This window comes from Anabrus simplex, chromosome 8 (genome assembly GCF_040414725.1).
Source record: "Anabrus simplex isolate iqAnaSimp1 chromosome 8, ASM4041472v1, whole genome shotgun sequence".
NCBI lineage: Eukaryota > Metazoa > Arthropoda > Insecta > Orthoptera > Tettigoniidae > Anabrus > Anabrus simplex.
This window is the reverse complement of record NC_090272.1, coordinates 194050369-194078053: the sequence shown is the minus strand read 5'-3', so window position 1 is coordinate 194078053 and position 27685 is coordinate 194050369. Positions and strand designations below refer to the sequence as shown.

General features: G+C 39.5%; 1 protein-coding gene across 1 annotated transcript in view; it reads right to left on the bottom strand.

Moving 5' to 3' along the window:
• Window positions 1–27439, bottom strand: part of S6KL (S6 Kinase Like) — a 632786-nt gene extending 605347 nt beyond the window's left edge. The window contains exons 1-5 of the mRNA XM_067153213.2: window positions 27249–27439; window positions 26952–27064; window positions 16866–16992; window positions 16612–16713; window positions 10312–10435 (exon numbers count right to left, since the gene is read on the bottom strand). Coding sequence (XP_067009314.2) covers window positions 10312–10435; window positions 16612–16713; window positions 16866–16992; window positions 26952–27064; window positions 27249–27338 — 556 coding nt within the window. The 5' untranslated portion in view covers window positions 27339–27439. The remainder of the gene's footprint in view (window positions 1–10311; window positions 10436–16611; window positions 16714–16865; window positions 16993–26951; window positions 27065–27248) is intronic.
• Window positions 27440–27685: the final 246 nt, after the last annotated feature.

The following is a 27685-nucleotide window of genomic DNA, read 5'->3' as shown; positions in this document are numbered from 1 at the left end:
TACAATTATATGAAAAGTGTCTCAAGCATAATATCTAACAAGTAGAGGCCAGACCCCGCGGTCAACCGATTTCACCGAGCTTCAATGTACCTAAGGGGAGACACTCAATGGTAACTCGTGTATAAGGGTTTAAGTCAACACGCTTTCATTTTTAAAAAAAATGAGGTCAGATGTCATTACACAGAATGTAGAACACTAAAAGGCGAACAAATGTTACTTAAACATGCCAGGTCCGCAACCTAATAACTTCTGACAAAATTGATGAATCCCCAATTCCAATGCAAGGCATATATACTTGGGAGTTACATCACAGCGGAGCGGAGTGGTGGCCAAGTGGTCACCATACTTGTCTGCGAACCTCGTAGATGTGAATTCAAGTCTCGTTGCAGCTATGATTTTTGCACAAAATAAATTAATATGTCCGCCTCTGTGGTATAGTGATTAGTGTGATTAGCTGCCACCCCTGAAGGTCCGGGGTCGATTCCCGGCTCTGCCACGAAATTTGAAAAGAGGTACGAGGGCTGGAACGGGGTCCACTCAGCCTCAGAAGGTCAACTGATTAGAGGTGGGTTCGATTTCCACCTCAGCCATCCTGGAAGTGGTTTTCCGTGGTTTCCCACTTCTCCTCCTAACTAAAGGCCATGGCCGCTTTCTTCCCTCATCCTTGTCTATCACTTCCAATATTCCCATCCCCCAGCAAGGCCCCTGTTCAGCAAAGCAGGTGAGGCCGCCTGGACGAGGTACTGGTCATCCTCCCCAGCTGTATCCCCGACCAAGAGTCTGAAGCTCCAGGACACTGCCCTTAAGGCGGTAGAGGTGGTATCCCTCGCTGAGTCCGAGGGAAAACCGACCCTGGAGGGTAAACAGATAAAGAAGCAGAAAAAGAAGAAGACGATTAAATTCATATATGAGGTAACGTCAAGATAAAAATTGGAACAAAAATATTATGCAAATTGCAGTACATTTTTTCTACCCGAAATTAATACAGGCCTAAACGTTCTCACAGTTACTGCTGGATCTCTTTCTAATATATATAGCCTATATATTAATTTGAGGTACAAAATAAAGTTCCACTGCAATTTGATTATTCATTTTACTCACATTTTACCTTCACATTCCCTGAAGCAATGATTTTATTTGTATAAAAAAGGTATGTCTATGGCGGGACCCAAACTCAGGTCATCACGGTTCGAAGACAAGTACGACGACCACTCGGCCACTGCTCCACTTGTCAAGATTGCAACTCTTCAACTATATAGGTGTTGCATTAGAATCGGGGGATTCATAATTTTCTCGTAAATCATTGGGTTGCAGACCTGACAAGTTTGAGTAAAATGTGTTCGCATTTTAGTGATCTATCACCTCCATGTGGTCCGAAGCGGATCCTGCCTCATGATATTTGTCCTCACTGTGGGAAACTCTAACCTATTTTCAATATCGTCTAGTATCTTGTTCATTTGGGCTTTGGTAATTAGAAATATATCTTCTGACAACTCTAGAAAGTAGTTATTTCTTAGTAATGGGTCGTCCTTTGCCTTCTTCAGTTTATAAATAGTCTTCACACAGAAGTAAAGCTTCAAACTTACGTCTTCTACATGCCTCCATTTTGAAATTTTAGCAGTTGTTAAGGGGTTTAACACAGCGCTACTGCCAGGTTAATTTAACACAAGTATTAAAAATTTGTTAGAGTTAACAATCCTTGATGAGACGACCACTTTGTTAAATGTGTTAAGTCTCCTTAACAGCAGAGTTAACACTTAACATTCGTTGAAGAAACCGGGCCTCAGTCTTTACATACCATGGCACCTAACAGTGAAGACAGGTCTAATTCGTGCAGCAGATACGTCCTTCTCGGAGGAAAATTTACCTTCAGAAATACAGTCAGATAAGTAAACATTAGAAGTACATCGCATTCATCGTAAACTTGTGTGCAATGGACAGACACTACTAGTACCTCGGCAACTGTTGCATGTTGTATTTGAAGGTCGTATATATTTAACACTCAATGTGGTGTAGAGCTGTATGTCCAGAACGTAACCCTTTGCTACCAATGTCTTAAATACGGACATGTAAATAAACAGTGTCGTAGCAAACCACGCTGTGCATGCTGCGGCCACAGTCACGTCACTGCAGACTGCCTTACTCCAGATTCGCCTAGATGTATTTACTGCTCTAGACCTCATCATACAGATCCTGTCCAGAATACGAACGACAGCGTAGGATTAAATATAATACGGCCCACTTAAATATCACTACTGAGCAACCCTCGAAATGGAATCCACAAGCACATATGCTAATACTGGGAAGCAAAATAACACTCCTCCAGCAAGCACATCTTACAACAACGAATTTCCATCCTTTCCTTCCCCTGCACTTGTGCCAATTCCCACCAATAACCTCTCCAACTCTACCTTCCATAGCACCTCTAGAGTGTCCTCTCATTTTACACCTAAATATCCTTCCACCCCAAAGTTTAGAGGTCCAGTTCTCAACCAGTGGAAAACATACTACAACGGACAGCATTCTCCTGTCAACTCCACTGGATCTATACACCCTCCACAACAATTTCAACCAAGACAACAGCCTCAAACAACACCGCAGGCTCTAACTACAATTCCATTGCTTGAAAACATTGTCCAGTTTATGTTGACGCTTAAAAACATGGCCTCCACAGATATCGATCCCTCTCATATGCGTGACATTATTTCACTCCTTTTGAATCAGAACCATGGATACTGCACCTCAACTGAATAAAATAATATAGCAGAACTCTCACTCACTACAAGTGCATAAATTTAGCCTACAGACTCTACTGCAACATTACTCCATTTCAATGTGTGTTGTTAGCGAGACCTGGCTGAAGGATACAACCCCCTTTCAGCTTCCAGGCTACAATTTTATAAGAACTGATTGTGATGACGGATATGGAGGGGTCAGAAAAAGAACATCATTTATGATCAAGTAACTCCTACCCTTCGAGGGACTAGACTGGAAACATGTGCCATTAATGTTAATTACAGAGGTTCACCGTTAACTATTCTTTCAGTATACTGAACACCTAACCAACTGGTAAATGTACAAGAATTGCGTTGACTTTTTCCCCAACTTTCACAGCCTGTACTAATCTTCGGTGACTTCAATTCACACCACTTGAATTGGGGAAGTTCTTCTACTGACTCACATGGAATAAAACTAATGGGTGTAGCTGAAGAAGAAAACTTAGTGCTACTGAATGATGGGTCTCCTACCCAAGTTTCCTAACCTAATCAAGCTCCTTCAGCAGTAGATGTTACTTTTGCATCTCCTTCAATAGCACTTGACTTCTCCTGACAAGTTCTACGGGACACTCTAGGATCTGACCACTTTCCAATATTATTAATGTCAACCAATTCATTAACCACACCTCATACCATCTACCCAACTATTCGCTGCAAAATTCGACAAGCTGACTGGGAAAGTTACAAGGAGGCAATAGATCTCATCCTGGAAGAACACCACAAAGCAAATTACATTATCAGAAATTACAAAACATTCTGTGACTCCATTAATCGAGCAGCCTGCCTTACAATTCCACAAAACAGACCCTATGCATACAGCACATGAACTCCAACTCCCTATACCATCTGCTTTTTAGCCTGTAAAATGGATAATACAAATCGAATTAAGAGGTGAAAAAAGGTGACTAACAGCAAAACATTTAAAGTTATGAAGAACGAAAATCAACTCTTGTTACGTGGCTAAAAATCAGACGGTTCAACTTCAATAATTCTTATGTATATCAGCCCATATCGGAACATAACAACTAAGCCAACAGTTCTCACATACTAGTTGAACCACACCAAGGGACAACAAAAGCATTGAAACAAAAAGATTTCCAGCTCAAGACTGTTTTAACGATCACCACCTCACAGTTTTTAACTTTCATCATGCTTTTTAAGAAAAAACTTTTTAACTAACATTTCATTTTGTGTGTCAGATGTTTTTAATTAATTATATATGTCTTACTGAGGATGACCCAATGCCAGGTCGAAACATGTCTATGTCTGTGTAAAGTTTCATCTTAATTGGACATAAAATTTTATAGTACTGACTAGGAGGATATCAAAATAATTTTGTACAATTTGGTAAGAAGTTCAATCGTCAATACAGATCTGACATAAGATTCATAGTCTGTACTCCAAAATATTGTTAACTAAACTAGAGAAATGTCAGTATAAAGCCCTTAGACTCTGCATAGGAGCAATGTAGTCAACACCTACAAGTGCTCTGCTAGTTGAAACACTTGAACGTCCTCTCCATCTATGAAGGCAGTATCTATCGGGGAAATACATTTCCAAGCTGTTTCAATACAGAAACTCTCCAATACTCCACAAGATATCCAAGCTGACTACCTTACTACTGACTTAAGCTAATGGAGAAAGAAATGTCAACCGATCCTAGTGGATGAATTTACCAATCTCAGTGGTTGCTGACGTATTATAAGCAATAGAGATACCCATCCCAGTTTTAACTGTTCTTTCGAAACTATGATTAAGAGCCTGGATATACGACTAGAAACATCATCTAAGATCACTGTAAACTGCAACAATGTCAGCTTGAAATGTTATCTGGCAAAATGGCCACATGCCGACATATCTACACAGATGGAGCAAAGGACTGTAATACAGTGGGTAGTGCTTATATCGATGTACAATCAGGCAGCTGTGGCAAATTCAAGCTACCTCTGACAGCATCCATATTTTACAATAACAAAGTTTTATTATGATCCACCTGTTCAATACATATAATGTTGTCACATTTAAAATATCTTCATTAATTAAAAAGTTGTATGTGGGACATGTTTCGCTCCCTTACGGAGCCAATCTGAATCTTGAAGAATGGTTATGTTTGTAAATAATGGCTTAAGAACTATTAAACCACTTTTCACAAACTTAAACTTACTCTACTAGAATATCATAAAATACAGAATCTTTGGAGACATGCCTTAATAACATGGGCTTAATGCGCGAGATACATTAAAATTGTGGAAAATTGTGGAAGAATGAGAATTTCATGAAGACCAACATTCAACCTGTCACAAGTTCAATTATCAAATTGACGAGATCTTTGAATCTTTATAGACTCATATCCTCAAGGGATAAAAAACTTTTTTACCATATCTCATTGCAAAGAAAATCTTCAAATTTAGCTCTTAAGATTGATTTTTCCGTCCTTCTAAGATTTTAGACATGCTACTTGTTTTAAATATTTTAGAACGACTCATTCTTCCACAATTTTAATGTATCTCACCTGTTAAGCCCATGTTATTAAGGCATGTCTCCAAAGATTCTGTATTTTATGGTATTCTGGTAGAGTAAGTTTAACGTAATCTATAATCTTCATTTCCGTATTGACGAATTGCACAATTAAAAATAGGAGAGGATTTCCACCAATCAATACTTATTTATTGCATATATTAAGCTACAGGACTGGTTTCGACCTCATATACAAGGCCATCTTCAGCTGAACATAAATACATATTTATATAATGAAGCTTTAATTAAGATTGTGTTGTTAAAGGAATGCTATATGATGATGATGTACATTTAGTCACATACAAATGGGGCATGTCTTAGCGTGAACTAGCGTATATGTCATTCTGTACAATATTGCAACTGTATGTCTAAAATATTATGTTGAAGGTCTTAAAATTAGTGTATAAAACATATCTTTACTTAAACTAACTTATATATATATATATATGCATATGAACATTCGTTCTTGCTTGTTGGTCAATACATCGACTAACTTCCATATTTAAGTCTTATTTACAGTTGTACATTTCAGCTGCTATTCTTGGAGTTTGTAAGATTGCATGGGTAAAAGATTTTGTCTTTATGTGTATATGTGGGATAAAACACTTTCAATTTTAAAAAAGGTGCCAAATGTATGGAATGAAATTCAACTAAAATATGTTCAGCTCTGCTGTGTGTGTTGCCTTTTGATTAGTGAAAATCCTCTCCGAGTAAGTTTTAGTTTGTGAAAAATGGTTTAATGGTTCTTAAGTCATTATTTCCGAACATAACCATTCTTCGAGATTCAGATTTGGCTGATGATGCTCTGTAAGGGAGCGAAACATGTCCCACATATAACTTTTTAATTAATGAAGATATTTTAAATGTGATAAGCCTCCGTGACTTAGACGGCATCACGTCGGCCTCTCACCACTGGATACCGTGGTTCAAATCCCGGTCACTCCATGTGAGATTTGTGCTGGACAAAGTGGACGCGGGACAGGTTTTTCTCCGGGTACTACGGTTTTCCCTGTCATCTTTCATTCCAGCAACATTCTCCATTATCATTTCGTAGCATTTATCAGTCATTAATATCACCTTGGGAGTGGCGACCCATTGTATTAATAGCCTATATTGTTCATTCATTACATCCCTGACCCAGTCAAAGACTGGAAAACAGGTTGTAGGTTTTCATTCATTTTAAATGTGACAACATTATAATGTATTGAACAGGTGGATCATAATAAAACTTTGTTATTGTAAATTAACAGTCTTCAATACAGATTCAAACATGAGATTAGTCACTTGCAGCATCCATATTCACGGCTGAGCTTACAACCATTTTGGGGGCCCTTGAATATGCTGCAAATCTTCCTGAGCGGTTGATCGTGGTGTTGTCCGATTCCAGGTCAGCACAGCAGAGTCTACAAACCATTAACTCACGAACATCTTTGATTCTCATATACAAGATCATTGCAGTGGTACATCGAATTGAGACCAGAGGAAGAAAGTTTCATTTGTGTGGGTAAAAGCGCATGTTGGAACCCCAGGCAATGAGTTAGCAGACAAAGCAGCACGATCTGCTGCCACTGAAGGCCAAGAGACAGACACTAGAGTTCCAGCATCGGATTACACCTCGTTGCTTCATCGACCGCAATTGACGGTGTGGAACAACAAGTGGCATGATACCTCCCAACAACGTGTAAAACACTATGCCACTATCCATCCATATATTCCGAATGTACTTTGGAACTATAAGCATACCTACTCACGCCCATTCAGCAGAGCAATCGCAAGAATAAAATTTCATCATGGTTGTTTCCCTCAGCACCTGCACAAAATCCAAGTACTATGGTCTCCCTTCAGTTCATGTTCAGCTGATACAGTTGCAGATCTTAATCAAATATTCTCTGGATGTCCACACTACTTTGTTCGCACTACTTGCCTACTACAAAATTTATTGTCATTGGGATACCAATTTCCACCTATTCTTTCGTTAATTCTCTGCAAAAGTGACCAATCTGCGTACTTTGAGTTGTACATTTCTTTCTAATATTGGGCCGCAAATTTAAAACCTTCACCTAGCATCAATCTTACCCGACCAGAACTACAACACACCTACCTCCTTCTATTCCATGGCCTACTCACGTGTACCACTGGAAGTCATAAAGGGCCCTGTGATGAGAAGATGAATCCACCTCTCCTGCATCCGAACAACAAATAAAATAAATAAATAAATAAATAAATACATAAGTTCCTATAAATCCCTTCCTTACATAATTCACTGGCTGAGTGGGCTTCGTCCCGAATGCCAAAAAAAAAATCTTATCAATTTTTTTTATGCTAGTGGTTTAACGTTGCACTAACACATCAAAGGTTTTGGCAACACAAGGATGGGAAAGGCCTAGGAGTGAGAAGAAAGCAGCCATGGCCTTAATTAAGGTACAGCCCCAGCATCTGGCTGGTGTGAAAATGGGAAACCAAGGAAAACCATCTTCAGGGCTGCCGACGATGAGATTTGAACCTACTATCTCCCGAATACAAGCTCACAGCTATACAACCCAACCAATCTTAGGAATGTAAACTAAAGTGAGAGACATTTATTAAAATTCAAGTTCCAAATATTTTTATGCAGGATTGTTGAGGTTAGCAGATATAATTTTATGATCATATATAACAATTGCATCTCAGAATTATTTATGCCCTCCCGTTGATTCAGAAATTTGGTACTTGAGGGATTTTGTATTTATTTAAGATTTTGATTTGCCTTAAATTTAGCCTCCGTGGCTCAGACGGCAGCGCATCGGTCTCTCACCGCTGGATACCGTGGTTCAAATCCTGGTCACTCCATGTGAGATTTGTGCTGGACAAAGCAGAGGCGGACAGGATTTTCTTCAGGTACTCCGGTTTCCCCTGTCCTCTTTCATTCCAGCAACACTCTCCATTCTCATTTCATTGCATCCATCACTCATTAATAAATCACTTTGGGAGTGGCGACCCCATTGTACTAATAGCCTATATATCTGCTTCATTCATTACATCCCTGACCCGGTCATTGATTGGAAAACAGGTTGTAGGTTTTCATTTTCATTATGCCTAGAAAAAACTCCTACAATGCTAATAAATCATTAATACTGTTGAAAGTTTAACATTTTTTTTTTTGTTTAGAAATGTTAATTTGCATGTTCTTCGCCACTTCATTTCATTGCTTAATTTCATTTACAGTGTTAAAGAAGAAGCTACGATTGCAAAAAGGGAGTATAATCAAAAGAGAAAGTAGGATAAGTGAGTTACTGCTGCTAAATTGGTAAGCCAGACACAGAAGATGGAACTAAGAAACATTAGAAAAGGTTATATATCGAAAGACAGTTCCTCATATTTTCTTCAACACTCTGAGCTGTTTCGAGAGTCCGTCTGACAAGCAGCTGTGTAGCCAATTTTACTTGGGAAGTAATTATGAAAGATTTTCTTAAGCAATGTGAAGATGAAGAGACTGCATGATTTCAAACACAAAAACTGAAGCTCAGCTTGTAGGATTTCAGCAAGATATAGCAGATATCCTGGATTCAGGAGGCCAAATGGACTGTATTGTGATTGACCTATCTAAGGCATTTGATAGGGTAGATCATGGAAGATTACTGGCAAAAATGAGTTCTATTGGACTAGAAAAAAAGAGTGACTGAATGGGTGGCTATATTTCTAGAAAATAGAACTCGGAGAATTAGAGTAGGCGAAGCGTTATCTGACCCTGTAATAATTAAGAGGGGATTTCCTCAAGGCAGTATTATTGGACCTTTATGTTTTCTTATACAGTATATATCAATGAAATGTGTAAAGAAGTGGAATCAGAGATAAGGCTGTTTGCAGATGATGTTATTTTGTACAGAGTAATAAATAAGTTACAAGATTGTGAGCAGCTGCAGGGTGACCTCGATAGTGTTGTGAGATGGACGGTGGGCAATGGTATGATGATAAACGGGTTAAAAGTCAGGTTGTGAGTTTCACAAATAGGAAAAGTCCTCTCAGTTTTAATTACTGCATTGATGGGGTGAAAGTTTCTTTTGGGGATCATTGTAAGTACCTAGGTGTTAATATGAGAAAAGACCTTCACTGGGGTAATCACATAAATATGATTGTTAATAAAGGGTACAGATCTCTGGACATGGTTATGAGGGTATTTAGGGGTTGTAGTAAGGATGTAAAGGAGAGGGCATATAAGTCTCTGGTTAGACCCCAACTAGGGCATGGTTCCAGTGTATGGGACCCTCACCAGGATTACTTGATTCAAGAACTGGAAAAAATCCAAAGAAAAGCAGCTCGATTTGTTCTGGGTGATTTCCGACAAAAGAGTAGCGTTACAAAAATGTTGCAAAGTTTGGGCTGGGAAGACTTGGGAGAAAGGAGATGAGCTGCTCGATTAAGTGGTATGTTCCAAGCCGTCAGTGGAGAGATGCGTGGGGGGACATCAGTAGACAGATAAGTTTGAGTGGAGTCTTTAAAAGTAGGAAAGATCACAATACGAAGATAAAGTTGGAATTCAAGAGGACAAATTGGGGCAAATATTCGTTTATAGGAAGGGGAGTTAGGGATTGGAATAACTTACCAAGGGAAATGTTCAATAATTTTCCAATTTCTTTGCGATAATTTAAGAAAAGGCTAAGAAAACAACAGATAGGGAATCTGCCACCTGGGCGACTGCCCTAAATGCAGAGCGGTAGTGATTGATTGAACTATGTATATATACTGTGTAAAACATTTTGTTTCTTATAAATAAAATCATTTCAACATTTTAACATAAGAAAACAAAAAAAACCATTTTGTAGTTTAGTCACTTCCTCATTCTCAAAAAATTAAATATAATAATTTCTGGACCAAAACAAAATGATGACTGAAGATGATGATGGTTGTTGTTTAAAGGGGCCTGAATCAAGGATAAATTTCTTTTAAATGCAATGTAAATTAATTTTAAAATGATAAAACACATTTTCCTTCAAATGGGCCTATCTGGAGAGAATGACTCTATACAGCAATATCTTACCAATGAAGAGTTGCTTCTTGTTCTGCCAGAAGAAGGGGCAGGTCACAATGAAAGGATGGTGGCCACACATAGACTGTATCTGAACCTCATCTTTGACTTGGTTTACTGCATTGTCTGCAATTATCTGAAAGTAAAATATCAGTCTCACCTACCTTTGAATTTGAATTCATAAAAATAAAATATAAAATAAAAAAATTAAAAAAACCTGATATTAATTATTATTTCTCTAAATGTGCATGGATACCAGAAAATATATATATTTATTCAGTAAACATATTTTCTAATTTAATTTCAGTAAGATTAATTCCTGATGATCATTAATTAGCAGATGAATGGAGAAGGAATGTGCTAGTTCCCTTCTACAAAAACTAGCATGGTACCCATGTTATGGTACGGTTTTAAGCTGAAGGAGATCCCACTGTCACTGGAGCATGTAAAATACACCCACAGTTTGTGCATCAAATGGTTTTAGAGGAATGATCTTTTTAATTATTCTAACCCCTATTTAATCTCGAATAACTGGAATGTTATAAAATCCTTTTCTATTTCCTTTTAGGACCTCAATCAATCAATCAATCAATCAATCAATCAATCAATCAATCAATCAATCAATCAATCAATCAATCAATCAATCAATCAATCAATCAATCAATCAATCAATCAATCACTACTGATCTGCAATTCGAGCAGTTGCCGAGGTGGCAGATTCCCTATCTGTTGTTTTCCTAGCCTATTCTTGAATGATTTCAAAGAAATTGGAAATTTACTGAACATATCCCTTGATAAGTTATTCCATTCCCTAACTCTCCTTCCTATAAACGAATATTTGCAACAATTTGTCCTCTTTAATTCCAACTTTATCTTCATACTGTGATCTTCCATACTTTTAAAGACGCCACTCAAACTTATTCATTTACTAATATCATTCTGCACCATCTCTCCACCAACAGCTCAGAACATACCACTTATTACAAGTTATAAATCTCATTATTTGGTCCATATTGAGCGACAATATATTATTTACTTAAAACTTGTGTCGAGTACCTCGTCTCCTTTCTCCCAAGTCTTCCCAGCCCAAACTTTGCAACATTTTTGTAATGCTACTCTTTTGCCGGAATTCACCCAGAACAAATCAAGCTGCTTTTCTTTGGATTTTTTCCAGTTCTTGAATCAATCAAGTAATCCTGGTGAGGGTCACATACACTGGAACCATAATCTAGTTGGGGTCTTATCAGAGACTTGTATGCCCTCTCCTTTACATCCTTACTACAACCCCTGAAATGAAATGAAATGTCGTATGGCTTTTAGTGCCGGGATATCCCAGGACGGGTTTGGCTCGCCAGGTGCAGGTCTGTCTATTTGACTCCCGTAGGCGACCTGCGCATCGTGATGAGGATGAAATGATGATGAAGACAACACATACACCCAGCCCCCGTGCCATTGGAATTAACCAATTAAGGTTAAAATCCCCAACCCGGCCGGGAATCGAACCCGGGACCCTCTGAACCGAAGACCAGTACGCTGACCGTTCAGCCAACGAGTCGGACACTACAACCCCTAAACACCCTCATAACCATGTACAGAGATCTGTATCCTTCATTTACAATACCATTTATGTGATTACTCCAATGAAGATCTTTCCTTATTTTAACACCCAGGTACTTACAGCGATTCCCATAAGGAACTTTCAGCCCATCAACGTAGTAATTAAAACTGAGAGGACATTTCCTGTTTGTGAAACTCACAACCTGACTTTTAACCCCGTTTATCAGCATTCCATTGCCTGTTGTCCATCTCACAACATTATCGAGGTCATTTTGCAGTTGCTCACAATCTTGTAACTTATTTATTACTCTATACAGAATAACATCATCCACAAGAAGCCTTATCTATGATTCCATTTCTTTACACATATCATTTATATATATATATAAGAAAACATAAAGGTCCAATAATAATGCCTTGAGAAATTCCCCTCTTAATTATTACAGGGCCAAATAAAGCTTCACCTATTCTAATTCTCTGAGATCTACTTTCTACAAAATACAGCAACCTATTCAATCACTCCTTTGTCTAGTCCAATTGCACTCATTTTTTCCAGTAGTCTTCCATGATCTACCCTATCAAATGCATTAGACAGGTCCAATGCAATACAGTCCATTTGACCTCCTGAATCCAAGATATCTGCTATATCTCGCTGGAATCGTACAAGTTGAGCTTCAGTGGAATAACCTTTCCTAAACCCAAACTGCCTTCTATCGAACCAGTTATTAATGTCGCAAACATGTCTAATATAATCAGAAAGAATTTTTTCCCAAAGCTTACATGCAACGCATGTCAAACTTACTGGCCTGTAATTTTCAGCTTTATGTCTATCACCCTTTCCTTTACACACAGGGGCTACTATAGCAACTCTCCATTCATAGCTCTTTCATGCAAACATTTTTTTAATTTTTTTCTTTACGTCGTAACGACACAGATAGGTCTTATGGCGACTATGGGACAGGAAAGGCCTGGGAGTGGGAAGGAAGTGGCCGTGGCCTTAATTAAGGTAAAGCTCCAGTATTGCCTGGTGTGAAAATGGGAAACCATCTTCAGGGCTGCCGACAGTGGAGTTCGAACCTACTATATCCTGGATGCAAGCTCACAGGTACACGACCCCAACCGCATGGCCAACTCGCCCGGTGTATGCAAAAAATAATCAGATAAGTACTTCAGATATGGTACTATATCCCAACCCATTGTCTTTAGTATATCCCCAGAAATCTTATCAATTCCAGCTGCTTTTCTAGTTTTCAACGTTTCTATCTTATTGTAAATGTCATTGTTATCATATTATGTAAATGTTAAAACTTCCTTAGCATTAGTCACCTCCTCTATCTGGACATTATCCTTGTAACCAACAATCTTCACATACTGCTGACTGAATACTTCTGCCGTTTGAAAATCCTCACACACACACTCCCCTTGTTCATTAATGATTCTTGGAATGTCCTTGTAACCTGTTTCTGCCTTAAGGTACCTATACATACCCTTCCATTTTTCACTAAAATTTGTATGACTGCCAATTATGCTTGCCTGCTTTATCAGCCATATGGTATTACCTAATAGTCCTACTTTTAAGACCTTCCTTTCTATCACATTTATTTTTTAACTACAACAAAAACAGCTTTGTGATCACTAATACCACCATATGAAATTTTTAACTACAACAAAAACAGCTTTGTGATCACTAATACCACCATATGAAATTTGGCTTTGTATGTCAAGTAGTTTTGAAGGAATGAATATTTTTATTTTCAAGTTTTAATCCCCATTCAACCCCTGGAGGGGTGTGATTATTTAAACCTTGTTTTATTTAACATCTAGGACTTAAAAGTGCAACCATTGTGTTTTTGGTTTCCAGCTTCAAATCCCAGCTGTCATCCCCTTAGGTCTGGAATTTTCTCTCTTTCACAGTGAGCACCTGCACCTGCAAAATTTAAACTTCCTACATTTGGGGGTTTTGAAGATAGAGTGATCAGTCAATGAACCAGCCGTCGTCTCGAGATCTGAAGGTGTAGTAGTAGTAGTAGTAGTAGTAGTAGTAGTAGTAGCAGTAGTAGTAGCAGCGGCAGCAGCAGCAGTAATAGCAACAACAACAACAACAACAACAACAACAATAATAATAATAATAATAATAATAATAATAATAATAATAATAATAATAATAATAATAATAATAATAATAATAATAATAATAATAATAATACGTAGCTCGAGTCATAAGTCATGGCAACTATTTTTTTCTTGCGAACAGGAGACAACACGGAAAATCTAAGATATGCATTTGGAAACTTATGGTATGCAGTTGCGTATGATGCCACTTGATGGTGTATGTAAACAACAGTGTGTGTCTAAGCATGCCCCCAAATTCAGTGTGTGAGTGAGAGCATCACAAAATGGAAGTCAACAAGCAGGAGCAACGATCGTATATTAAAATAGCAGTTCTCCGCAGCAAAAATGCACGCCAATCCCATGCAGAGCTGAGGGAAGCATTACGTGTGCATGCCATGCCCTATAGAACAGTGGCAAGGTGGGAGAGAGGTGTCACACGTTAGCGATACACATGCAGCCAATGGTATTCAGCGCCTGCCCCATCGCTGGCAACGCACAGTGGAAACATTGGGTGATTATTTCGAAGGTCTGTAACCAGTGGAGACCTGTTTTTTTTACGTAGTCTTGTGTATTTGCAGTCTATACCATAATAAAACAATGTTTACCAATGGCCTGTATTCTGTCACTTTCCTATGAGAATCTCCTAAAGTCAGAATTTGTCTTCAGGCACTATGCATAAGTACATGCCCTATATTTCCAAATGCATATCTTAGATTTTCCGTGTTGTCACTTGTTCGCGAGAAAAAAGAATAGGTGCCATGACTTATGACTCGACCCTCGGATATACAGATTAGAGGGTTGTGGCCTAGTGTAAGAATTACAGAGGGATCAATTTCATGAGCCACACATTTAAAGTGTTTAAGAGAGTCCTTGAAACAAGGATCAAGAATGAAGTTGAGATAAATTAAGAAGAGTTCAGCTGCATGCCTGGAGGAGGAATAACAGATACCATATTTGCTCTGCATTAACTAGTGGAATGTTACTGTGAACGACAGAAAGAGTTGCATTGAGTGTTCACTAACATGGAGAAAGCATACAACAAGGTTCCACAACAGGAAATATGAAATAGCTTGCTGGATAAAGGAGTTCTGGAGATATACAACAGGGTAGTCCAAGATATGTATACACTACCAGCAGTACAAAATTACAGTATGTAAGGTTCTATACTGGGGAAACCATCATTTTCAGCAGAAGTCAGATTTCAGAACTTAGTCCACTACTTTTTGCCATCTTTATGGATATCTTAAAGAACTGGACTTTGAGGAGGATTTTGTAAGCAACAGTAAAAAATGGAAGAGATGGTTCTGTAACAGCAGGACTATTTATGCTGGAGAGAAAAAAGTAGTAGTCTATTGGAATTTTTTGGAATTCAATATGCTTTCTTTTTAAATGGTGTACGTTTGACATTTTATACATTCATATAACTGTCAGATGTAGGTATACTGTTCTCCCAATAAAAAAAAATACAACCTTCTCCAAATGATAGTAAAATGAAAATTTAAGGGCCAATGAGGCGTAGGCTTGACTGGACGACATCAGAGAGTGATTACATAAAATCAGCTTCATGGTCCATATCACACTTAAACAGATTCACAGCTAAGTAATTTTTTATTTTCCACCTTGTCGACACACTAAATTGATACTTTGTTTCATCTAAACAGTGTTATGTGTGGCTGAAGATGTTGATAATATACGAAACATGTACCACTTTCAACCAATAAGTTGCCTTAAGCAATTTAGTGTATCAACAAGGTGGAAAATAAAAAATACTTAGTTGTGAATCAGAGAGTGAATCGGCATTCAGACAGCGAGAGACATCTTCGGAACAACTGAAGACAGGGATCTTCTCTCCAGTGTAAGAGTAAGAATAAGTAAGAAAACGATCAAATAAAGGCAGCATGTAGCAATAAATAAGGACAGATAAATGAAAAATAGAGAAGAAGTGTTTCTAATTCAGGATACAAACACACAGCTGATTACAACAATGTATGTATGTATGTATGTATGTATGTATGTATGTTCAGTCTTCAGCCCTAAGGCTGGTTGGATCCTCAACAGCTCCGCCATCAGCTGTCATAGATGGCCTAGGCATCAATGAAGAGGCATACTAGGGAAATGAGGAGTGAGGTAGTTTCCCGTTGCTTTCCTCACCGAGCCAGACGTTGCTATTACATATCAGTCTGCCAAGCCCACTGAAATGCATACATCAACTGACCCTATGAGCAACATTTTTACACCATTCATAGCAGGGACTGGCTGCAGAAAGAATGGCATTACTAGAATCACTCATACCCCAGTCACTTTCATATTGTCAAAGCCAAGTGTAAGACAGAGACAGATCAATGAAAGTAACAAAATTACTCTAGCCCATACCAGAAGACATAGTGCACTGTAAACACTAGGTCCTGCCAGCAAAGGCATGATTACAACAATATAAGGAAAGAAATATTTTGAGTCTATGTCCTCAGATGAGTCCTGCATAAGGAGGTGGTGGTGGTGGTGGTGGTGGTGGTGGTGGTGGTGGTGCTGGTGGTGGTGGTGGTGGTGGTGGTGGTGGTGGTGGTGGTGGTGGTGCTGGTGGTTATCAAGTTTACTGTGAGTCTTGATAGCATTATAATTACAGTTCACAATGCCTTAACATACCTGTGCCTTCGATAAGACCTTTAGAGCATATTCTTCATTTGTGTCTTTCCTTATAACTTTATAGACTGTGCCAAAAGCTCCTTTAGAGATGGTCTCAATCACCTATAAAAAGAATTAACATAGCTAGCTTTCATTAATCACATACATGATAATATAAAGTAGGGAAGGAAATTAAAAACTACTGTACAGTTTTGTTTTACCATTTAATATCTGTCCAGTCAAATATTTTGTCAGCTGCAAAGGTGATAACAAACCTCAAAATCCTTCTCTGTTGTATCCCCCTTAATTTTGAATTCAGGAAGAAAGAGAGCTTCAGTGTATGGCACTGGCCATGCTGTCTTGGCACCGACTAGTGGATCATTCAGTGTTGAATCGTGCCACCTGAAACAGTTTAAAGCAAATAAAATTGTATCTTTTCAGAAAAAAGCATGTTTTTGTATCCTAATATTGTTGACTTTAGGCCCATTACTTTGGACTGTATCTCTGAGTAAGGTGATGGTGGTGGTGGTAGCAGCAATGTTAGTGGTGGTGGTATTAGTAACTGAAGATGAGGAAAGAATATACTGATTAGTGATTTTAGTACGAAGAAAAATAAAGTATTTAATCCTCCAAAAAATGTTTCTACCTGGAACAGCAAACTAAGGAGAACTTAGAGAGAAATAAGATAAAGTACAAGGTCTGTCACTTGTTTTCCCTTTCCATTACAGCAGAGTCTCACAAACTCGACCTAATGTGGACTGAGAAAGTGTTGAGTTACAAAAAATGTTGAGTTTCACAGAATCATCAAAGAGTTATATAAAACTCACTTAGGTTATATTAAAATACTGAAAGCTCAAGCCAAAAAATAATAATATAAGACAATATTTTTTTTTTAAACCTTACATGTACATGAAGTTTTTGGTATGGTGATAGTGGTTTGTCTCTTGCACTAGTTCCTTCTTCTGGCAACTTCACCACACTGCAGCCATCTGAGGATGGTACTTTCCACCAGAAACTTTGTTATGTATTACAGAATACTCCAAAAGTTACTGCCCCTAGTCATACCACTTGAACAGTGCATGCACAGAAATAAAATAATAAGACTTTGTTTGTCCAACTCTTGTACCGTTTCTCTACGGGGTCGGATATGAGGCGAAATGAATCTGTCGTGGTGGGTTTTTATGACCGGATGCTCTTCCTGATGACCACCTCATCAGAGGAGTTAATGAGATGAAATGAACTGACATATATGATAGTAGGAAAGGAGAGGGTGAAACCCGGTGCTGGCACATACTTACCGCTGTCAAATAGCACCAAGGGGTTTGCTGAAAGCTTAATGTCCTCCATCCGATGGACGAATCACCATCAACAGCGTCATATGCCCTCACTCCATATGAGCACTGCAGAGAGGTTTGGAATTTAATCCAGGCTTTTGGCACGCAATCTCGCGATTAGAAATTGTATACCCACCTGCCCTACCAGCCAACATTCTGACGGTGAAATTTTTTTCGACAAGCTGGACTCGAACCATGCTATCAGACCGTTTAGACTTCAATGCCTAACAATCATGGCCAGCAGCAGGCTATATAAAATAATAATACTAATTTCATTATTTTTCTGCTATGGGACAGAAAAGACACTTACTTTACTAAATAAAATACATTAAATAAGTAAAGAAAATATGAAAACCTTTAATCCTAAAAAAAATAAAACAAAAAATTTACTGTTCTATATTTTCTTTATTATATTTTAAACCCACTAACCTTTTACATTTGAGATAATCTATAGGCTTGAAGAATAGTGAAGTAAATACCCAGTAAGATTGTAAAAAATAATCTTTGGGTAGCTTGACTTACAGAAAGTCGAGTTATCAATAGTCCAGTTTTTAGGACTCAACTGTACTTACACCTACCCTCTTCTCCTTTTGAGTTTGTATTTTTGTACGTGTATTCATCTCAGTCTCTTTCTTTATCCTGTGCCTATTCAGCTTTCTTCTTATCCTATACTTCCTACAGCAAAACTGAAGATGTGTCGAGATTTCTCCTCAATGAGCGTTGAAGCCCGCCCTCCAGATGAAGCTGGGAAGCGGAAACGAGCTCAATGGGGGCTGAGAAGATATACAAGGTCTTTATTTTAAAACTGTGCAAGGTAGACGTGATGCTACTCCGTATCATTGCAAGCCCAGTTTCATACTTCAAAGCAGAGTCTATAGTAATGCAACGACATAGACTTCAGGAGAGGGAAAAGTAAATGAAATCGCAGAAAGATCAGAACATACGGCTACAAAATCCCTAAGATGACTTGGACAAGAAGCCGGAGTTTCGAAAATTTGAGCATGGCGGGCTATGAATATGTTAAAATTGAAAGCATACAAGGTAAATGTAGTACATAAAATTTTCTTATTTTCTTAATTTTAATTGTTATCTCATGTCATGCATGGATAAAGTGAGCGAAGTGCTGTTCTTGCTGCTATGCCGCAGAGCAGGGAGGGATGAGTCAATGGGAAGCAGATAAGCTGGGCGCGCCTGCCGGCCAACCAATAAGAGAAACTCACTGTAGTTACAAATGGAGAATTGTGGTGGTGGTTAGTAAATTCACAGAGGCTTGCAGACTGAACGCTGAAAGCCATAACAGTCTATAATGAAGATGTATGCATGTACGTATTTAATTATATCTCTTTTCATGGTTGGCATTTGTCCATTCTCATCATCAGGATCGCTGATAAAAAAACTTTAAACATTTCTATTTGTTCCTCTTCCCTGTCATATTAGTTCTCTGTAGTACTCCATAGATGACAGTGGCATCACTCCAGACAGTATGCGAGACATGTAGAACTCCAAGCACACAGCCCGTAAATGAGCTCCTAGGTTTGTTGTCTGTGGGGAGCGAGATATAGGGATGAAAGTGGTTTATAGATTGCAGAGGGCTGTGCAGGTTAAAGGGAATTTGAGCAAAGCCTTTGGATGTGATGCTAACAGTGCAATAATGCATCAACAATTCTGTCTTGATAAATAAAGCTTATTATTAATTATTCCTGTATTAACTGCTGAGAAGTAATACAATATATTGTGAAAGGCCAAATGCATATCTTCAATCATTAAATATAGGTACCAGCAATCATATATTTATTTTTATTTTCAAAAGCTTCCTCCACTCGGATGCTGCCTAAGACAAAGAATACACATACAATTTCATTAATTTAAAAAAATAAGTAATTAATGTCTCAGTCTGGCGAATACAAGTGGTGTCTGAGTATCAAAAGAGAACCCCTGAGTGCTTTCAGCCCCCAGTTGATAAACTCCTTGGTACTGATGTTGAAGACCTTCATCAGCTCTATCGTCTTCTTAGGGACTGTCCCTCTCGCACCGATCATGAGACCCCTAACTTCTACATCGCCCAGTTCGTATTTATTCTTATAGTACGGCACTGTAGGCTGATAGATAGACTTCTTTTCTCGGTCCACTTCGTCTGGTTGATCGGAGTGTGTTTCGAATCTTACTGTGGGGTCTAATATATATCCTTTCTTCCCTTTAATGGCGATCATATCTATCCTTCTCGTGCTGCCATTTACTCCAATGCCATGGACTTCCTCATGCACTTGAAATCCTTTCTCACGGAGCGTCTGTGCTATGGATGACCTGATGTTGTGATGTCTGGTGTTTCGAAGAGCTTCACCGAAGGCACAGGAACCCAAGACGTGAGGTAATGTTTCATTCTCACTACATCTTCTGCAGCGGTTACCATCAAGGGACCTTCCCGGTACAGCTCTTACAGGTGCAACGTTACATTCCATTTTCAGCGCATCTCTCCACTCCGTGCTAGAAAGGCCATTGTGGTTTCTAACCCAGCGGTTTGCAGGAGGGAACTCCTTGTACAGACACACTCCCTGACCTTTGCTTCTCAACTGGCACCATTTCTCAAATTCAGATTCTCGCAACTTATTTCTGAGTTTCTTGGTGTCATACTCACCGTGCCTGTTCTTCATATCCTCAGTTTTATCATTTACGTTTAACTCAATTTCTTCATCTAGATTTCTAGTGGCTTCAATATATTGGTTCCCCTCCCGTTTCAGAATGTTGCAGCTGTTTATATTCTGAAGCAAGGCTTCCCAGCTTGTCCTAAAAACACCTAACCCTTTGTACCGTTTATCTGAGTAAATCATAGAATCAGGAGTGTCAGTAGGAAGGGATAAGATCTCCTTTAATGTACTCTTAACAAGTTTATCAGCATCTTCCAAAAACCGCTGTGGTATTTTACTTGCAGGATCACAGAGGAACTGGTAAGTCAACGGAGGGCAAACTGAACAATTGAGAATTTCTGATCCGGATGAAGCCAGGGACAGGATGATAACGAAGTGAGTTTCTGCTGAAGGAGTGTCATTGATTCCTTGGAATCAAATAACATAGTATCTCCATAATTTACTCCTAAGTATATGATACATTCGTTCCTCGAAATACATTTAATCTCCATACCTTCTTTGACTGTAATGACCCCTTCGTTTATTTCTCCTCTACTGATATTAATAACTTTAGATTTTTCAGGGTTTATTGTTAGACCAAGTTCACGAAACCTTTGTAAAGCTACTTTCGTCAGTTCTACTGCAGAATCTCAGTTTTTTCCTACAATAACCGTATCACCTGCAAAGCCTAATACTGTTAGAGGTTGAAGTCCGTTGGCAAGAGAATAACCATGCAAGTCACATAGTTCATTTCACCGATTTCTCGAAAAATGTGATCTGTTGTGAGATTGTATAAAACTGCTGACAATGGGGATTTTGCATTACTCCACGGCGTAATTTAATGGGATTAGTTTTCTTGAAATTGGCCAGGATCTGAGTTGTATTATTCTCCTGAAGTTTGCAAATTATGTTGCTCAGCTTACTTGGCACAGTTGACGTAGCCAATGTTTTCCTTAAATGTAAATGACCCATGTTATCGAAAGCCTTGATAGTATCCTCCTCTTCCTCCTTATAGACAATAGAAGGGATTGCGATTGACGATACTGTTCGAAGTTTTCATCGTCTGATGATCTTTTTTTTTCTTTTGCTATTTGCTTTACGTCGCACTGACATAGATAGGTCTTACGGCGATGATGGGGTAGGAAAGGCCTAGGAACGAAAAGGAAGCAGCCGTGGCCTTCATTAAGGTACAGCCCCAGCATCTGCCTGGTGTGAAAATGGGAAACCACGGAAAACGATCTTCAGGACTGCCGACGGTGGGGTTCGAACCCACTATCTCCCGGATGCAAGCTCAGAGCTGCGCGCCCCTAACCGGATGGCCAAATTGCCTGGTAACAGGAAAGTTTACTCTGTAACAGTTGCCAAACAACTGTGAGGAGACAGCACACCAGAAGAAGAATAACACATTACAGCATCTTTTAGAACCTTCCTTTCACTCTTCTTGAAAATTCACTTTTCTAGCATATCAGTTACCCATCTGCTGCCGTACTCAGATGCCTGAGTTCGACTCTCGGTACTGACAGAATTTAAGACAGGAGGGTTGGTATGTGGTTAAAAAGACACCTGCACCTCACCTCAATTGGGGTTGTGCCTGAAAATAGCAGCACCACCCGAGGAATACGAGTTAACCTGAAAAGAGCAGCACCATCTCAAGGAACATAAGGACACGAGTTAACCTGAAAAGAACAGAACCATTTCGAGAAATATGAGGACAAGTGTTAACCTGAAAAGAGAAACACCACCTCGAGGAATACAAGTTAACCTGAAAAGAGCAGCGCCACCTCGAGGAATACAAGTTAACCTGAAAAGAGTAGCACCACCTCGAAGAATAGGAGGACAAGAGTTAACCTGAAAAGAGCAGCACCACCTCGAAGAATACAAGTTAACCTGAAAAGAGCAGTACCACCTCGAGCAATACAAGTTAACCTGAAAAGAGTAGCACCACCTCGAAGAATAGGAGGACAAGAGTTAACCTGAAAAGGTCAGCACCGCTTCGAGAAATATGAGGACATGAGTTAACCTGAAAAGAGCAGCTATGCCTCGAGGAATATGAGGACACGAGTTAACCTAAAAAGGTCAGCACCGCCTCGAGAAATATGAGGACATGAGTTAACCTGAAAAGAGCAGCACTGCCTGGAGGAATTCAAGGACACGAGTTAACCTGAAAAGGTCACCACCGCCTCGAGCAATACGAGGACAAGAATTAAACTGAAAAGGTCAGCACCGCCTCGAGAAATATGAGGACATGAGTTAACCTGAAAGAGCAGCACCACCTCAAGGAATACGAGGGCACAAGTTAACCTGAAAAGAGCAGCACCACCTCGAGGAATACGAGGGCACAAATTAACCTGAAAAGAGCAGCACCACCTCGAGGAATACGAGGACACGAGTTAACCTGAAAAGAGCAGCACCACCTCGAGGAATACAATGGCATGAATTAACCTGAAAAGAGCAACAGCACCTCAAAGAATACGAGGACAAGAGTTAAACTGAAAAGATCAGCACCGCATCGAGAAATATGAGGACACGAGTTTACCTGAAAAGAGCAGCACCCTCTTGAGGAATATGAGGGCACAAGTTAACCTGAAAAGAATAGTACCATCTTGAAAAATATGAGGACACGAGTTAAACTCAAAAGATCAGCACCGCCTCGAGGAATACGAGGACAAGAGTTAAACTGAAAAGGTCAGCACCGCCTCGAAGAATACGAGGACAAGAGTTAAACTGAAAAGGTCAGCACCGCCTCCAGAAATATGAGGACATGAGTTAACCTGAAAAGAGCAGCACTGCCTCGAGGAATACGAGGACGCAAGTTAACCTGAAAAGGTCAGCACCGCTTCGAGAAATATGAGGACATGAGTTAACCTGAAAAGAGCAGCACTGCCTCAAGGAATACGAGGACACGAGTTAACCTGAAAATGTCAGCACCGCCTCGAGAAATATGAGGACATGAGTTAACCTGATGAGAGCAGCACTGCCTGGAGGAATACGAGGACACGAGTTAACCTGAAAAGGTCAGCACCGCCTCGAGGAATACGAGGACAAGTGTTAAACTGAAAAGGTCAGCACCGCCTCGAGAAATATGAGGACATGAGTTAACCTGATGAGAGCAGCACTGCCTCGAGGAATATGAGGACACGAGTTAACCTGAAAAGGTCAGCACCGCCTCGAGGAATACAAGGACAAGTGTTAAACTGAAAAGGTCAGCACCGCCTCGAGAAATATGAGGACATGAGTTAACCTGAAAAGAGCAGCACCACCTCAAGGAATACGAGGACACGAGTTAACCTGAAAAGAGTAGCACCACCTCGAGGAATACGAGGGCACAAGTTAACCAGAAAAGAGCAGCAGCGCCTCGAGGAATACAAGGACGAGAATTAAACTCAAAAGATCAGCACCGCCTCGAGAAATATGAGGACACGAGTTAACCCGAAAAGAGCAGCACCGCCTTGAGGAATACGAGGGCACAAGTTAACCTGAAAAGATCAGCACCACATCAAGAAATATGAGGACAAGAGTTAACCTGAAAAGAGCAGCACCACATCGAGAAATATGAGGACACGAGTTAACCTGAAAAGAGTAGCACCACCTTGATTAATACAAGGACACAAGTTAACCTGAAAAGGGCAACAGCACCTCAAAGAATACGAGGACATGAGTTAACCTGAAAAGAGCAGCACCATGTCGAGGAATACGAGGGCACAAGTTAACCTGAAAAGAGCAGCACCACATCGAGAAATATGAGGACAAGAGTTAACCTGAAAAGAGCAGCACCACATCGAGAAATATGAGTACACGAGTTAAACTCAAAAGATCAGCACCGCCTCGAGAAATATGAGGACACAAGTTAACCTGAAAAGAGCAGCACCATCTTGAGAAATATGAGGACATGAGTTAACCTGAAAAGAGTAGCAACACCTCAAGGAATACGAGGACACGAGTTAACCTGAAAAGAGTAGCACCACCTCGAGTAATACAAGTTAACCTGAAAAGAGCAGCACCACCTCGAGGAATACGAGGGCACAAGTTAACCTGAAAAGAGCAGCACCACCTCGAGGAATATGAGGACACGAGTTAAACTCAAAAGATCAGCACCGCCTCAAGAAATATGAGGACACGAGTTAACCTGAAAAGAGCAGCACCATCTTGAGAAATATGAGGACATGAGTTAACCTGAAAAGAGCAGCACCATCTTGAGAAATATGAGGACATGAGTTAACCTGAAAAGAGTAGCACCACCTCGATTAATACAAGGACACAAGTTAACCTGAAAAGGGCAACAGCACCTCAAAGAATACGAGGACATGAGTTAACCTGAAAAGAGCAGCACCACCTCGAGGAATATGAGGGCACAAGTTAACCTGAAAAGAGCAGCACCACATCGAGAAATATGAGGACAAGAGTTAACCTGAAAAGAGCAGCACCACATCGAGAAATATGAGGGCACGAGTTAACCTGAAAAGAGCAGCACCATCTTGAGAAATATGAGGACAAGTGTTAACCTGAAAAGAGCAGCACCGCCTCGAGAAATATGAGGACACGAGTTAACCTGAAAAGAGCAGCACCATCTTGAGAAATATGAGGACATGAGTTAACCTGAAAAGAGTAGCACCACCTCGATTAATACAAGGACACGAGTTAACCTGAAAAGGGCAACGGCACCTCAAAGAATACGAGGACATGAGTTAACCTGAAAAGAGCAGCACCACCTCGAGGAATACGAGGGCACAAGTTAACCTGAAAAGAGCAGCACCACATCGAGAAATATGAGGACAAGAGTTAACCTGAAAAGAGCAGCACCACATCGAGAAATATGAGGACACGAGTTAAACTCAAAAGATCAGCACCGCCTCGAGAAATATGAGGACACGAGTTAACCTGAAAAGAGCAGCACCATCTTGAGAAATATGAGGACATGAGTTAACCTGAAAAGAGCAGCACCACCTCGGGGAATATGAAGGCACAAGTTAACCTGAAAAGAGCAGCACCATCTTGGGGAATACGAGGGCACAAGTTAACCTGAAAAGAGCAGCACCACCTTGAGGAATACGACGACACGAGTTAAGCTGAAAAGAGCAGCACCCCCTCGAGAAATATGAGGACACGAGTTAAACTCAAAAGATCAGCACCGCCTCCAGAAATATGAGGACACGAGTGAACCTGAAAAGAGCAGCACCGCCTCAAGGAATACGAAGACATGAATTAACCTGAAAAGAGCTTTTTTTTTTTTTTGCTAGCTGCTTTACGTCGCACCGACACAGATAGGTCTTATGGCGACGATGGGACAGGGAAGGGCTAGGAGTGGGAAGGAAGCGGCCGTGGCCTTAATTAAGGTACAGCCCCAGCATTTGCCTGGTGTGAAAATGGGAAACCACGGAAAACCATCTTCAGGGCTGCCGATAGTGGGATTCGAACTTACTATCTCCCAGATGCAAGCTCGCAGCCGCGCGCCTCTACGCGCACGGCCAACTCGCCCGGTGCCTGAAAAGAGTAGCACCACCTTGAGGAATACGAGTTAACCTGAAAAATGTAGCACCACTTCGAGGAATACAAGGACATGTGTTAACCTGAAGAGAGCAACAGCTCCTCAAAGAATATGAGGACACGAGTTAACCTGAAAAGAGCAGCACCACCTCAAGAAATATGGAAGACATGAGTTAACCTGAAAAGAGCAGCAGCATTTCAACAAATATGAGGACACGAGTTAACTACTTGAATGATATTGTGGTTATAGATATTAAATTCAGTTTTTTATCATGGCAAGTTAGGAAGTGAGGAAGGCGCTTTGTAAAGAATGAACCATTGGTACATCTTTGGTATGTTCAGCAAGGATCGCTCTTCTTTTGGAATTTAAATTCCTTACCTACCTTTAAATTAATTCTTAATCATCCCGGTTTGGACAAAATCTGTTCTTCACATGACCAGGGAAAAATGTTAATGTTTTAAAAAGAGTACAGATACAGGTATACATGTAAACTTAATTTCAAAATATGCACAAACGTGCAGTGAAGGATCTTTTTTTTATACAGTATGAGCCTCAGTCAAGATACTGGTTATTCCCTTTGCCATGACTGGATAAATAAAGTTAAGTACCAGCTGCCTGAACCACATAGTTCATCCTGTGATATTATGGTCTCAGCTGGTCTGTGATAAGCTTCCATACAGCATCCAGTGTGATTGCTTCTTACACAGCAGAAACTGATCAGTTTAGTGCATTCATAGCTTCTGAATTAAGTACTGAACAGTGTAGTTTCGGGGATATGCCTGCTCATTAAGAAACATTATAAAAATTCTCAGCTCTACTTATAATGAAATATATATTTAGGAATGAATAACAATATGAGACCTGTTTAAACCACATATAGAACATCCTGCTAGCAGGTTGCATTATGTTTAAATTTACCTTCTTCGAGAGACTCTGGACCAAGGTCGTGAAACACTATATGTAGTCTGATGGCTAACAGCGCTCAAGGCAGATCGGCCACTCAGATTATGTGCAAAACTAGAAAGACTAAACTGAAAAAAAGAAATATATAGGCCAAATCATTATTACAGAAATTATGTTAACAATGAAAAATCTAGACATCCATGGGTATCAAATATCTTACATAATTAGTTTTCCTAGTGTTTAATCATTGCAATAAATGTTATTTCCAAGATTTCACTTAAAGTGTTATACAATATAACCTGTAAATAATACCTGGCTCAAGTAGGAATGTTCATTTCTGATAAGTTTCTTGGTCGTTTTTGGAAGAATATCCTTCCGAGGCTTTTTATTTGAGTTCCCCATTAAATATTCAATTCAAACTTTAGGTGGTTTGACATGACAATATGAAATTACTTATAAAATACATTTTATCTGCCAAATTGTGACATTTCTCTCACGGTACCCCTCCATAATTGTTTACACATGACCGCTGAGAAACAAAAATATCCATGCTAGCCAATATATTTATTTATTTTCATTCAGAAGTTTTCCGTGTTCAGGAGTTCAAAATGCTACAGTTTATCGCTGTGGAAAACTGACTATTTTAAACAGGTTTGGAATTTGATATTGGTTTATTTTAAAAAAAAAAATTAATATTCGACAGGGCATCAGACCACGGTAAAATTCTTAAGTTGGCAATACAAACAGCA